Genomic DNA, 13,234 nt, shown 5'->3' with positions numbered 1-13,234 from the left:
AACTGCTAACAGTTTCTGACTTCTGAACAGACCATGTATTTCTAGTCAAGTGGAAATCAAGTTGAACTGACTGATGGAGACTGACTACGGTTGACTAGTTCAAATATGGTAGAAGAGTTGGAATTGAACTCTAGGAACAGAGCACTCTAGGAAAGTTACAGTGTGTAAAAGAATGGGGAGATGGTTGAAACCCAAAGGGTAAGCCTCTCTGAAGTTAGAACAACAGCTTGTGGGCTTACATTCCTCAACTTTTTGTTATCAGTGCTGAAAAACAAAACACAAAACAAACAGAAAGATACCATTTTCCACGGTAGTAAGGAGCAGTACAAATGACATCCCATTCAAGGGCGGTTTCTATTTGGATTAAGTTGTACTCCCTTATCCCTCTCCCAAAGAATTACAATAAATACCTTGAGTTTTTGTTAGTACATATTTCCTTCCAAAGGGCAGCATATCAAGTAGAAGTATGGGGGGTGGTATTACTAACAAGCTAGTTTGAAATTTAAATTTGCCGTGATTAACCACATACAGTCATGTTTGTAATCAAGAACTTTCAGTACTTTGGAGGAAAAAAGAAGTTAATGTGTATCTTTTAATTAAGAAAATTTACTCACTAATGAAATTGTATTTCCAAAGGCAGATAACTAAATAAATTAAGTCATGAAAATAGGAAAGTTGAGTATGCAGCTAGTTCTTTTCTTAGGCTAGTAGGAGTGAAGGAGACAGCAGATTTTGGGTCTTGAAGAGGAGTATGACTTGGATAATATATTTCTTTCCTTGGTGATGACTTTTTAGAATAAAGAGAATAGAGTTCCATACCAAGACAATTTTAACCTTCAAGTGTTTCCCCTGATGTGCTGTGTTTACTCACCTCACTTCCTGCTGTAGTAATTGGCTACCACAACTGAGCTAAGAGATAAAGAGGACATTAGAATCATCCTATTTCTTTTTTGTAACTATAGTTTAGAACCTAAATATGATTTTGGTATTCGGGAACCAAATCCTAAAGTCATTTATATGGGAAAGGTCTTCAAGCAGTTCCTGTAGCCTTTTTCACGTATATACACATATGTGCAATATACATTGTAATATACACACATTTACAATTGTGCATGTATATGAAGTAGCCAGTTTCTCATTTCTGAATGAGGTATATTTTTTATAATGTTTCATAATATGTGTATATATATATATGTGTGTGTACTTGAAGTTAGTATTCTAGTTTTTATACAATTAACCATTTACTTTTTTCTTCTAAATCATTTCCTAAGTGATTTGAAGAAGTTATTTAAAGAAGTCTTTTTTATGCAGCATACTAAATAGTCATGTAACGTTTTTCTCCAGAACGAGTTTCTGATCATTTGCTTCAGGGTTTCAGTGGACATAGCGTAGGAAGTCTGACACCTGGCAGGACGGTGAGGGGGTGGGGAGAGCGGAGGTGTGTGGCTGCACCATTGTTCAGCATCATGGCAGCACCTGGTTCTTTCCATGACGGGAGGTGGGAGATGTTTTCATAGTTTAGCTTCATCTCCAGCCAGTTCTGGTTTTGGTAATGTAGAGACTTGGAAGCTGAGAGATTTTTATCCAAAAAATAAATGAAGTAGCTTTTTCAGTATTTTAAAATTCCTCAGGTATGAGACAGTTGGAGAAATGTTCTGAATAATAGTGTTTAAGTCTGAGACTGAGATGAACTCTAAGGTCCCGTGAACATTTGTACTTATATTCACCGTTTAATGCCGAGCAATCTCAGCTAAGAGAGTAACAACCAAAAACGAACTGGTTATAATGCCATTAATTTTCTCAGTAGGTCATGAATTATGTGCCATGTTATAGCATCACTATAATTCATAATTTTATTTTAAGCTTTAAAATAGTTTCATGTGTTTTATAAGTGCTCAGCCCTCTACACTTGGGAAGGAAGTGTTCCCCAAAGTAAACTCATACTGGATTAATATTAGAACATGCCAAGAATTGGGCAGGAAACCCAGCCTGAAACTGGTGCTGTGAAGTGTTTAGGGCCTATTAAACTTCAGTCATCCTTAGCCTGTCTTGATAGCTGTATTAAAATTCCTGTTATCAGTCTGATTTTCCACAGTTGATCTCCCATCTCTTTGAGACCGCCCCCACCTTTTCTAAGCGCTTCATAAGTCTTAAAAGACCTAGACAACAAAATTCTAAATGACACTGCCACTCTTACCCCACCCCAAAGAAATAACTAGATCAGCAAAGTTATAGATAAGTTATATATGTACACATACACACATGAACCATAGAGAAGGTATATATAAAATATAAAATCATAAAATATATATATAAAATATAAAATATAAAATCAGGTAAATCTGTTGGTGAGTAATTGGAGCTTATAGACAACTTAAGTCTGAAGTTGATTATATAGAACTAAATAAAGACAGTAGGATGGCAGAGGCGTAGATAAAGTTATATTGAAAGACTGATGTAAGCCTTACTGATTTCTTAAATTGTAAATGACTAAGATTTCACGTTTGTTTTCTCCCCTGTTATTATAAAGGACTAATGCTATATTTCACCTTGTAGACGCACAATGTGTTTTGTAAAACTTCTATAATAGATTGTATTTAATGATGTGTTTTCTTTTGATCTCTTAAGTTTTATTCTTTTGGGAAGACTGCATTTCTGACAACTTTTCAATATCTATTTCAGATTCATGTTTTTTTCAATCATCAAAGTTTTTCCAGACCTAAAAAAGTTTTGAATATAAATTAAGATCTGAATTTTGACATTCAATTTTTGGTTTATTGCCTTATTAATTCCACAGTAAAATGCTCATTTGTATACTCAGATTTGAAGAGAGGAATTATTTAAAAACAGGTTGCAGATTTTATCAGCTGGTAGTTCTTATGAAAAATAAACTGTAGTATTCTTTTCTCCAGAAGGAATTATGTAAACTGATCTAGTTTTATAGTATTTCACATGTGTGTTATTATTTGATAGTGATGGTAATATTTTGTATCTGAGTCCCTCTTAACTCCAAAGATGGAAACATAGCTGCTTGACTGTCTGCTAGAAACTGTACCCTCAGGAGAGAAGACTTTATTAGCTGTGGTATACCACTAATCATATTTTCTACTAAACAAGTTTGAACATAGATCTCTTTACACTCTGTTTAAGCTGTATAGGCTGCAGAGTATCCGTTGAATAGTGTTATATTTTTTGCTCTTCTGTGTCATCCAGTGGTTTTTCCACTCAGGACTTGGTTGGATCCTATCTGCTATATCACTTTTTATAAAAAATGTGTAGAAAAATAAAGATTTAATTCAAGTTGTGTCCATTCACAGAAAAGTTGCTTGGGATCCTTTTTAACTGTGAAGTGTGTTACATATCCCTGCCCTGATCAGATGAAACAAATATTTATTCATGAATTTTTAACATGAATGAGAATCAATTGTATAAGTCCTGTTAATTTCACAGTTCTTTTACCGTTCATAGAGCAAGTGCTTTGTAAATGGTAAAGTGTGTTGCACATTGTCATGGCTCTTAAAGCAGCACCAGTTCCAGATGCCCGCGTAACTTGCATATCACAAATATTTATATGTGTGGGCTTATTTTTAGTTCTGACATTTTACAATTTGTCCTTTGTTTACATGCAGCAAGGAGTTATGGGCGAAGACGAGGTAATTCCTTTCTGTTTGCTGTGATTTAACTGTTTCTAATTGGGTTTTACTGATCATTGTCATTAATTATCTTAGATTTCTCACACAATCTAAAACTCACAGAAGAATTGTATTTTAATTTGAGCACTTGTCAGAATTTTGAATCCTAAATCTCATTTTCATCTAAATCTAAAGCATTCTCATACTAATAGTTACTCAATAAATTTTTCTTTTAAAACTGTCCAGATTTTAACTCTTTCAAAGTTATTTTTGTACTTTTTAAAATAGAACTGCCATTTATTGTTTACATAAGAAAATGGTTAGTAAATACTATGAAGTCAGTGTGGTAGGCCTCTCATCTTCATCGTCTTGTCTGCGTCTGTAATCTACAACTCTGCTTGATTTCATGTTTGTCCCAGTTGAAAATAACGAGTACCAAGTGATTTACTGTTGGCACTGATGTACAGAAATCATGTTGCTTCTTCTCCCTCCCAAAATAATTTTCCCCTCAGGGTTCTTGTTATCCTAAGGAAAAGGGTAGGGCTGTAAGATGCTCCATTTTAAACTTCCTAGGGAAGCAGCTAACATTTTCTGTTGCTTAATTTCTTGTTTTCCTGTGCTGAAATTGTGAGGATGAAGTGTAGATGGGATGAAAGAAGCGGATGTGACACTGCGCTGGTGGATTGTCCTCCAAGCGAGCAATAACTGTGGTGTTTATATGTTGTCGTAAGTGCCACGCTGAATAGAGAGGATTTTCCTTGGCCCCTAAAGTCTCCCTTGAGCTGTGGAGGAGACAGTGATAATAGGGCCTCTTGACACCTTTTCTGGACCAGCCGGAGCTTCCTTGCTTCCCCTCTAGTTGTGAGCACAGGTAACAAGCAAAGCCATTTGTCACCACTGGTGGTGAAAACTGGCATTGTGTTCTTAAAGTAGTATTTCCAGTTTTGGAATCTAGTGTCTTCAAATGTTTAACTGTATCCCTTGGCTTTTTTCTAGTTTTCTAAAGAAACTAAAAGGTAAGAGTACTTAGGAAACTGAAACTGAATAATTTTCTAAATATTGTTGTCAGCCACTGAGGAGAGGGGAGAGTTTAGGACCTTAGTACCTGTTTTGCCTGTTTTCGGATGTAGCTGGTAGTTCTTATGAAAAATAAACTGTAGTAGTCTTTTCTCCATAAGGAATTATGTAAACTGATCTAGTTTTATAGTATTTAACTTAATCTGTCAGACTTATACCTGTCTTATTTCCCTGTGCTGCTCTTAACATGTGACTTCACTTCTCTTGAGAAAACATTTGACACTCTGAATTGTAGGTACTTTTGGAATTATAGAGCAGCTTAGGAGTCTTTTCTTTACATAGGATGTCTTTCTTTATAAATGTACACCTTTCATCTCTTACTTTGGTGATTTATATTTAATCGAATTTGTTGTACTCCAGTGTGAATAGCTGATCTAGGAAGACTAAGTCTTTGGTCTTCAGTATCAGAAGTCACGTCGTGTCCTCCCGTATTTCAGTCCAGTCATTGTAGACTGATTATAAATATGAAGAGAAAGTGAAACTGTTTTGGGTAAGAACTTGCTACAGTCCTCATCTCTGTCTCCTGGGAACCACAGAGATGACTCCAGAGCTGCCCCAGACTGGAAGAAAGCAGACTTCCTCCTGGCGGGGCAGGATCACTAAAGCCTTCCCAGGGCAAACCTGGCAGTTGTCAGACTCATTCAGCTTAGTATGGGGTAACACCTGCATGTTCCTCAAATTACATGGCAGAGTAGATTTTTAGTTGGTCCCATGTGAATTGTAAGTGTCTGCTTGGAAAAGTTTAATTTTGATGATCAGATGAAAAGTATACCCATTAGAAATAGCTATTCAGGAATTTTATTTGCTTTTAAAAATACTTGGACTCAGTAAGAAAACATTTTTAAAAAATGTCAGAGGGATGACTCGGGACTCAAGTAGGCTGGCTTTTTTCTCTCGTCTGCTTACTCGAACCCCTTCGATACCACACTGATACCCTTTAGCCACCCAAGACCCTCTGCGTCAGCTTCTGGTTTAAGATAGTCATCAGAGCAACTGCATTAATTCATTTAGTCGTTTTTCTTTTCAAAAAAGAAGTCATATCTTAAAGCAAATCAGAGCTGTCATTGTGGGAAGTATCACTGAGTTGCTGTGACTCTTGCCAGAGAGAAGACCCTGAGCTTTCCCAGTGAGTGATGGGTGAGCACTATTTTCACAAGGAATTTTATGTTGTGACCCAGTTTAGGGAGAGCTACTTTTTCTTCTTACTCAGCCACCTCTGACTCACCTTTCAGCCTTTGCATAGAGTACCTGCTTTCAGACAAGGTGTCCCATTTGCCGTCAGCCAAGTTACTACCAAAATGACTATGGATTTCAATTTCTTTCATAATGCCAGTGAGAACTTGCAATCAAGATGGCTCTAGATGGTGCTGTATGACATGTGTACCTTAGAATAATAGAGCTGTGGTGAACTGGGAGAACTTACCAAAGACACCTTGCCTTTCCCTGCTGCTCAGTGGGAATCCGTTCCCACTCCTCAGTGTCCCCGTGTCCATGGACCCTGGGGTGGAGCCCAGGGAGGAGGAAACCTCTCATGTGAAGCTGGCGTTAACCTATGGAAGAATATTTTTGTATTTTCTGTTCAGTGTTTCTTCCACCCAGAGTGTGCAGGCTGGTCTGGGGCTGTGGATGGACGTGTAAAGTGTAACTTAAACTCTCAATTTAAAATATTTCTGTATTGCAATCTCTCCCTTTAATGAAAGATCAAAGGGCCTCTATACTCCACAGAGAATACAAATATATAGAATATTTGAAGTAAAAGATAAAGAGCCTGTCTCAGTTAATGGACTAAACAACACAGTCTCTTTTGGCAGGTAAGCCCAGCGCATAGGTTAATAGACTTTATATGGAAGGAGAAGACAGAAATAATTTTAAAAGAGATTGAAATTATGAGCATTCATTTAGAGAGGCTGGATTTATTCATACTGTGTAGCCATCAGATTCATGTGCCATCAGTAAGTACAAATGGTTAATAATAATACTGTCCCCTGGGTATTTTTTTAAAGTGGACCAGGATTTTCTGTTGGGACTAGATTTGCTTTTTATTCATTTGACTCAGAAGCAAAATCTTGTAAGTGCACATCCCCTGATATAGTCACTAACAGATCTTTTATGATGACATCAAGACTGGAATCTTTTATCTTTGATTAATGCTTTTGATAATTGTCAGAGAAACGCAAAATCTCCAAAGCATGGAAAAAGCCAGGGTAAGGCTGAGCCAAGGGTCAGCAAGCTGTGACCCGCAGGCCAAACCACCTGTTTTTGTAAACAAGCCTTCCTGGCATGCAGCCAGGCCCATTCCTGTGCCACGTCGTCTGTCCAGACAGCAGAGTGGGGAGGTTGAAGCAGAAGAGCCGCCTGCAGGATTTAAAGCATTTGCCGTCTTCACAGAAAGCAGTTGCTGACCCCTCCTCCCAAGAGGACCGGCTCACCTCCTCTCACCTCAGCGTCCCTGCACAGTCCCTGAAAGCCACAGCCACACGCCTGCTGAGCGGCCACTCCAGTGGCGTGGCTGCCTCGAGCCTGAACCAGGGGAGCCACGTTGATAGTCACCCTTTGTGTCACTTGCTTTGTGTGTGTTTTTAGTTTTTAGGACGGTATTCCATAAATAAAAGACCAGTACAATCTGTTGAGATCAAAGAACCGTGCTTTGATTCAAGGCATGAATTGACTAATGTTGTGCAAGTTTTGTATTCCAGCCTTCCCCCACCCCCGTTGATACTGTGGAAAATGACTAGTCAGGGCTTCCAGAATAAAGCTAATTCTGAGCAGTGGGTGTGTTAGCCTCCCCACCACACCCGGCCCAGTCAGTAGTTTTCAGTCTGGGAAGCTCCTGACACAGTTTTTCTGACTGTATTGTGTGGAGCAGCAGTGTTGGTGGAAATGGGGAGATGCCCTTTGCTGCCTTCTGCAATCCTTTTCATTAAAGTATTTGGGGATGCATTATTTCAGTCACGATAAACTCCAGCAGATGACACTCGTAGATTGTAGTTCCTTACCAGAGTCAGCTTCTTGTTTTGGGAGAAGGTACACTTTAGTCCCATTCCTGGCGCCCGCGTCCTACAATGCTGCCTTCCTGTTAGAGCGTCGTGGTGACTCCAGAGGCTCCCCGGCCACAGGAAAGCTCCTCAGGCTCACACATGGGCAGACTGGGCAGCTTCACCTATTCCTTTTCTCGCGCTTCATCTCTCAGTGCTTTACCTGTAGTCTTGGCCTTTTCAGTGGCTAGGGGAGCATAAGCCGTCTTTACTTGCATTTGTAGGTGGTGGTTTTGAGTCCTTAGTCAAGATTATCTTCTCGTTTTCTATGTTTTTCAATGACAGTGACCTTGGGAATATGTCTGTGCTTTTGCTCAAGCAATTACCATCTAGCTAGGAAGCTTTTTTCCCCACTCCTTCTCCGCTACCCTGTCTAAAACTCAGCCATTTACTCTTAGAAATCCTCTCTAATCTTGTTTATAACTAATCTCACATTATATTCTCTTATTTTCTATTTGTATGTTTACCTGTTACAGAGCTTTAGCATATATATGCCTGTAACCAGCTTGTGTGTGTATATGTGTGCATATTGTGTGTTCACATCACATGCGTGCAAGCGTGCACATATGTACATTTTAAATCAGAATCACTGAAGTAGCAGTTTTGAATGACTGTTTTTCTCTTTTCCTTCATAGGACAGTTAGGAATGCTGAGTTGGGTTTATTTCATAATATCTAGAAAACATAAATGAGGTGTTTGGTTTCAAGATGAAGTGATAATTTCTAAAATAGAAAAAGCAAAACCTACCACTTCAAACAGTGCAACTCCGATTGCAGTAAACATTTTTGACTCTAAAACTTGATTATCAATATCCTAAGAGTTTGTTGTTGGTTTTATTTATCTGAAGAAATAAAATAACTTCTAATTCTTGTGGTAAGAGCCTAGAAACAATCCTATCAACTCTTCCTTTAAAAAGAAAACTTTTGAAAATTTCATAGGTAATCACTTTTAGATAGTTACAAATTTCAGTCTCAAGTTGAAGAGAAATTGTAAGATGACTTTCTTTGTAAAGAGAAATAACTGTCATTGTTTCATTGGTGAGTGGAATTATTGACTGTGCCACAATTTGTTCATCCAGTTCTGTATTTATAGACATTCACACTTAAGTCTCTGATCCTTATTGAATATATTTTTTGCATATGGTGTGAGAAGAAGGATCAGAGCCATTTTCCCCTCCAAATGGATGGTCATTGGTCCCGCATCATATACTGAAAAACAAACAAAAAAAAAAACCTTTCTACATTGAGCTGTAACCTAGGACTTTTGGGCAAATCAGTTGATTGTGTATGTGGGTTTATTTCTCTCAGAAGGGAACTTTTCATGATTTATCATTAAAGATGTTAATTCTGGATTTTTATGCTCTTTATCAAATTGAGGAAACCCCCACATATTCCTAGTTAGCTAAGAGTTTTTATTGCCAGTAACTGTTGAATTTTATCAGCTGCATTTCCTGCTTCGGATGCATTCCTGGAATTGGTTTTATGGAATTTCTTTTTCCTTCTGTCAATGTGGTAAATTTATAGTTCGTCCATTTTCGAATGTCAGTCTTACAATCCTGAGTGTATCCCACTTAATCATGATGTATTTTCCATTTATATATATTTTTTTCTAGCTTCTCTAGGGTTTTTGCTTCTGTATTCATGAGGGATGTTAGTACATAATTTTTCTTGTCATGTTATCAGGTTTTAGTCCCCCGCTTGCAAAACAAGTTAGGAAGTGTTTACTCTTTATTTTCTAAAGGAATTTGTAAAAGTTGGTATTCTTCAAAAGTCTGGTGAAAAAATTAAGCCACCTGGGCTTTGTCATGGTTGCGGGAAGGTAACATGTTTTTAAGTGTAGGTTTCATTTTTAATAGATATGGGATTATTGGGTTATATTCCTTTTAGGTTCTATGTATGATCTATTTCTTCTTGTGTCAGCTTTCAAAGGTTACTTTTTGTAGGGCTTGTTCCTCCTGTGGTGTGCATGGGTATAAGGCTGATAATGTCCCCTCTGCCTGCCCTTGACTCTCATTTCTAAATGTTGGCCATTTGAATTTCTTTTTTTCTTAATGAACTTGGCTTTTAAAGGTACCTTGATTGTATCAATGTCCTTTTGTTAGGTATCGAATTACTATTGCTTCACATCATCATTTGTGTTTAGAGGTAAAGGGTCTCCCCGTCCAGATGTTGTTACTGTTCTGCACCCTCCACCAGAGCCCCACAGTCCATCCCCACGGTCCCTTGTGCTCGAAGAGTCAACCAGCCTTTGACTTCATTGCTTTTCCCTTGTGCTATTCTCTCATCGACTTTAATTTTTTATTTTGTTCATCCTGTTCTATTGGTGTTCATTTGCTGTTGTCGCAAAACTGTGATTATTTATGTTAAATATTTATTTTGCAGTGTAGTTTTAAAAACTGTAGTTTTTTCCTCTAACCATGAACGTTCTCTAAGTGTGTAACTTTTGCCACATTCCATGATTTTATATTGTGTTTTCATTATCACTCAGTTTCATCCTTTTGAAGTGTAAGAATCTGAAAATAAATCCTTCTTTTAGAATGAAAAAGGACAAAGTTAAATTTTCATTGAAAAGTATTATAAATATTAGTCCAAATCATATTTATAATCAAATTCCCTTTCTCTCAGCACATATAATTTTACCTCTTGCCAGTTATTTTCACACCTGAATATCTACTGTGTTGTTAGAGAGCGTACTGGATGGGCCAGTCACACTCACTGGCATCGCAGGGAAAGATGAGAGAGGCAGGGTCACAGAAGTATTCTTGATGACGATATGCATTCAGTCAGCTCCTCCTTTAAATTAGTACTTAGTTCTATGGCTTTTACGCCTCTAGAAAGAAAATGGCCGCTGTTCTCCAGCAGTGAAGACTCATGACATGGCAGTTCATGGTATCTTCTTGCCCTTCTCGTTACTACTTTTGCTGACCTGAGCTTTCTTTAATAGCTTACACAGCCATACAGTATAGATGTTGATACTTATTTTACTAATTTATTTATGACAATTAGAATATTATGCTTAGTAATATAGAATGATAGTTAAAATATAGCTCAATGAATTTACTTCTACTTTAGAGTTAACATAAAAAGTTGTAGTTTTGGAGTCACCTCTTTCTGACATTGCTTATGTAGTGAAATCCTTTGTCGCTGAAGTCATTATTTCTCTTCAGACCTTAAGTATGTTATGCTCTGTATTTTTTCTCAACATGAAAGTTTGTTTAAAAGAATTTATTTTGGCGAGCAGACCTCTCTTGTCTCGCCCGCTGCTCCCCTCAGCAGTATATTCCGGTCTGTCTTTGGTGAATCCTCTCACCCTCCCGCACCTCTGACCTGTACCCCGGTTCTTGTATAAATAAATAAATCTTTTTTTAAAAAAAAAGAATTCATTTTTATGGGACCGCTAAATTTGTACTGTGTCTAGGACATTTTAGCATGAAATAATTTCCAAAGTATTGACATACCTGAAATAAACTTAAAATTTGGATGTCTTTTTGGTCAAAAACTAGTTAGTATGCTTGTGTTCTCTGTCTCATCTTATGCCTTTGTAAATATAGAATCATTTATAATAAATTTAATATAGAAAATTAAACCAGTTATTCACAATTCATTTTTAAGATAGTAATAACATAAATAAAAATAATAGATATTAATATTTAACATTTAATATAATTAATATTGATTAGGTTTGTGTTATTAACAATAGTAGTTGCATTTAAAAGTGTTTTCTTCCATTGATTGCAAAGAATATTAGCGTTTGTTTTTTCATTGGTCTCTATCTCTGATACCTAATATATTGGGAAAGTTAGTGTTTATAAAATTAGTTGGTGATCATAGATATCTTGAAGAATATCTTACTGAAATTGAATTTAAATCTATAGAATAATTCCTGTTTCCAAAACCAAATATGACCTTTTCCCCTGTTTTCATGTTCCCTAGTAAACTTTAAATTCTTAACTTCCCGCCTCTAGCTGACTGTGATTCCCAGTCACGTTAGTCCCCCTTCTCGTCCTAGCCCAGCTCTGTGCAGGCCCACGTATTTCTGATGGTCTTGTCTATGTCATGTACATCCTTCTGTGTTCTGTTCTTCAGGCTGGTAACACACTGATGACATGCATGTTGAGAATTTATTACTTATATATAGTGAGGCTTGTGCCAAAGACAATATGCATCGCCTCACCCAAAACAACCTTCACTGTCTCTTATTTTCTTTTTCTCTCTCTAATAAATTTCTGAAGAATCATCTTTTGAAATCTGTACTGTCTAAAACTGTCCGCGCAGTCTGACTCCTGACCAATTTCACCAAAACTGCAGCCTTTGGAGAGCGTCTCTCCCCACGGTTGTCATTATTTAAAATTAGCCTCCCATCTCTCGCTGTCACTTCACTGCTCTTTGTTTTTTCCTTGTGTTATTTTCCTCTGATGCTCAATCACAGTGATATTTGGGCTTCCCTCTTACCACGCCTTACTTTCTCCTTAAATGTTCCGTTTCTCCCTTAGAGTAAGAGTTATCGTCGTCATTTCTCTGTGGAGTTTTTGTCAATGATTACAAAAGTCCTTAAGCTATCACGATCTCTGTAAAATGACTCCAAATTATTTTCTCAGAAATAAGCTTAGGTCCTTTCTCCGTGCATTTTCGACCTCCTTGGAACAACCTATCAGCATGTGAAACGTCGCGTGTCAGTGACCCAGTTCCTGTTCTTGTAGCTGTTTCTGACCTCCACTGTCTTTGTAATGATTTAATGATTCTTCTCACCCGTCTTTGGTTCAAAACCTTTTGCGCTTCCTGCTTTCCAGTCTTTATCTGCCTCTACCTTTTATTCATTGTCCATCCTCCCTGAGCTTTTTAAAGACATTATAATCTGCTCATCTCCAACCACCCTAACCAGGGTTGCCGAGAACATCTATAATCTTGCTTAACCTGGATCTGCTAAATAACACGTCTGTCCTGGCCTGGTGTTGAAGGGTGAGTATTCTGGCAAGCCGTGAGCCAGTTTCCATATCCTCCTCCTCGCCAGCCTGTCTCAGCCTCCCTGCAGTGTTCTCTGTCTCTTAAATGAACGCATTTTCCTTCTTTCTCTTATGGTTTCTCCTTCCACATGAAAAAAACCACACGATTTATTTCAAACCATGTTCTTACAAGCATTTGTACGTCCATCCTACTCTCACGAACGCCTCAGTGAACACCATGACCTGTTTTACACAAGTGTGATCTGGTTTCTCTTGGGGATTTAAGAGATGCCCCGTTTACCAGCCGGACCGCTCCTTCGGTCGCACACCCTTGCGAAGCACCTTGACGCTTTCTCAGGGACGTGCCCCTGGTGCAGGTGTAGGTCTCGTCTGCTCTAAAGGCCCATTCCTTGAGAACTGAAACTAGATTTTATGAGGGTGCCTTATATTTTGAACTCCGGATCTCTGTTGGGAATATGCCCTCTCCAGAGTGTGCCCTGAAGGGAGGGCTCCAGTGGGGACTGAGTCCTCGAGGCAGTGCCTTTTGC

At 38.0% G+C, this 13,234-nt stretch overlaps 1 protein-coding gene across 3 annotated transcripts in view; it reads left to right on the top strand.

Annotated features, from left to right (window-relative positions):
• The window catches only part of CPEB2 (cytoplasmic polyadenylation element binding protein 2), a gene marked incomplete at its 5' end in the record, with an annotated part of 56,849 nt that overhangs the window by 31,050 nt on the left and 12,565 nt on the right, over window positions 1-13,234 (top strand). Inside the window, one exon of one of the 3 annotated variants that reach the window (XM_084232900.1) lies at window positions 3,630-3,653. The exons of the other annotated variants lie outside the window; for them this stretch is intronic. Coding sequence (XP_084089026.1) covers window positions 3,630-3,653 — 24 coding nt within the window. The remainder of the gene's footprint in view (window positions 1-3,629; window positions 3,654-13,234) is intronic. 3 annotated transcript variants of the gene reach the window in all.

This window comes from Talpa europaea (genome assembly GCF_964194135.1).
Source record: "Talpa europaea genome assembly, chromosome: 5".
NCBI lineage: Eukaryota > Metazoa > Chordata > Mammalia > Eulipotyphla > Talpidae > Talpa > Talpa europaea.
Note: the sequence above shows the minus strand (reverse complement) of the source record. Positions and strands in the feature narration are given on the sequence as shown.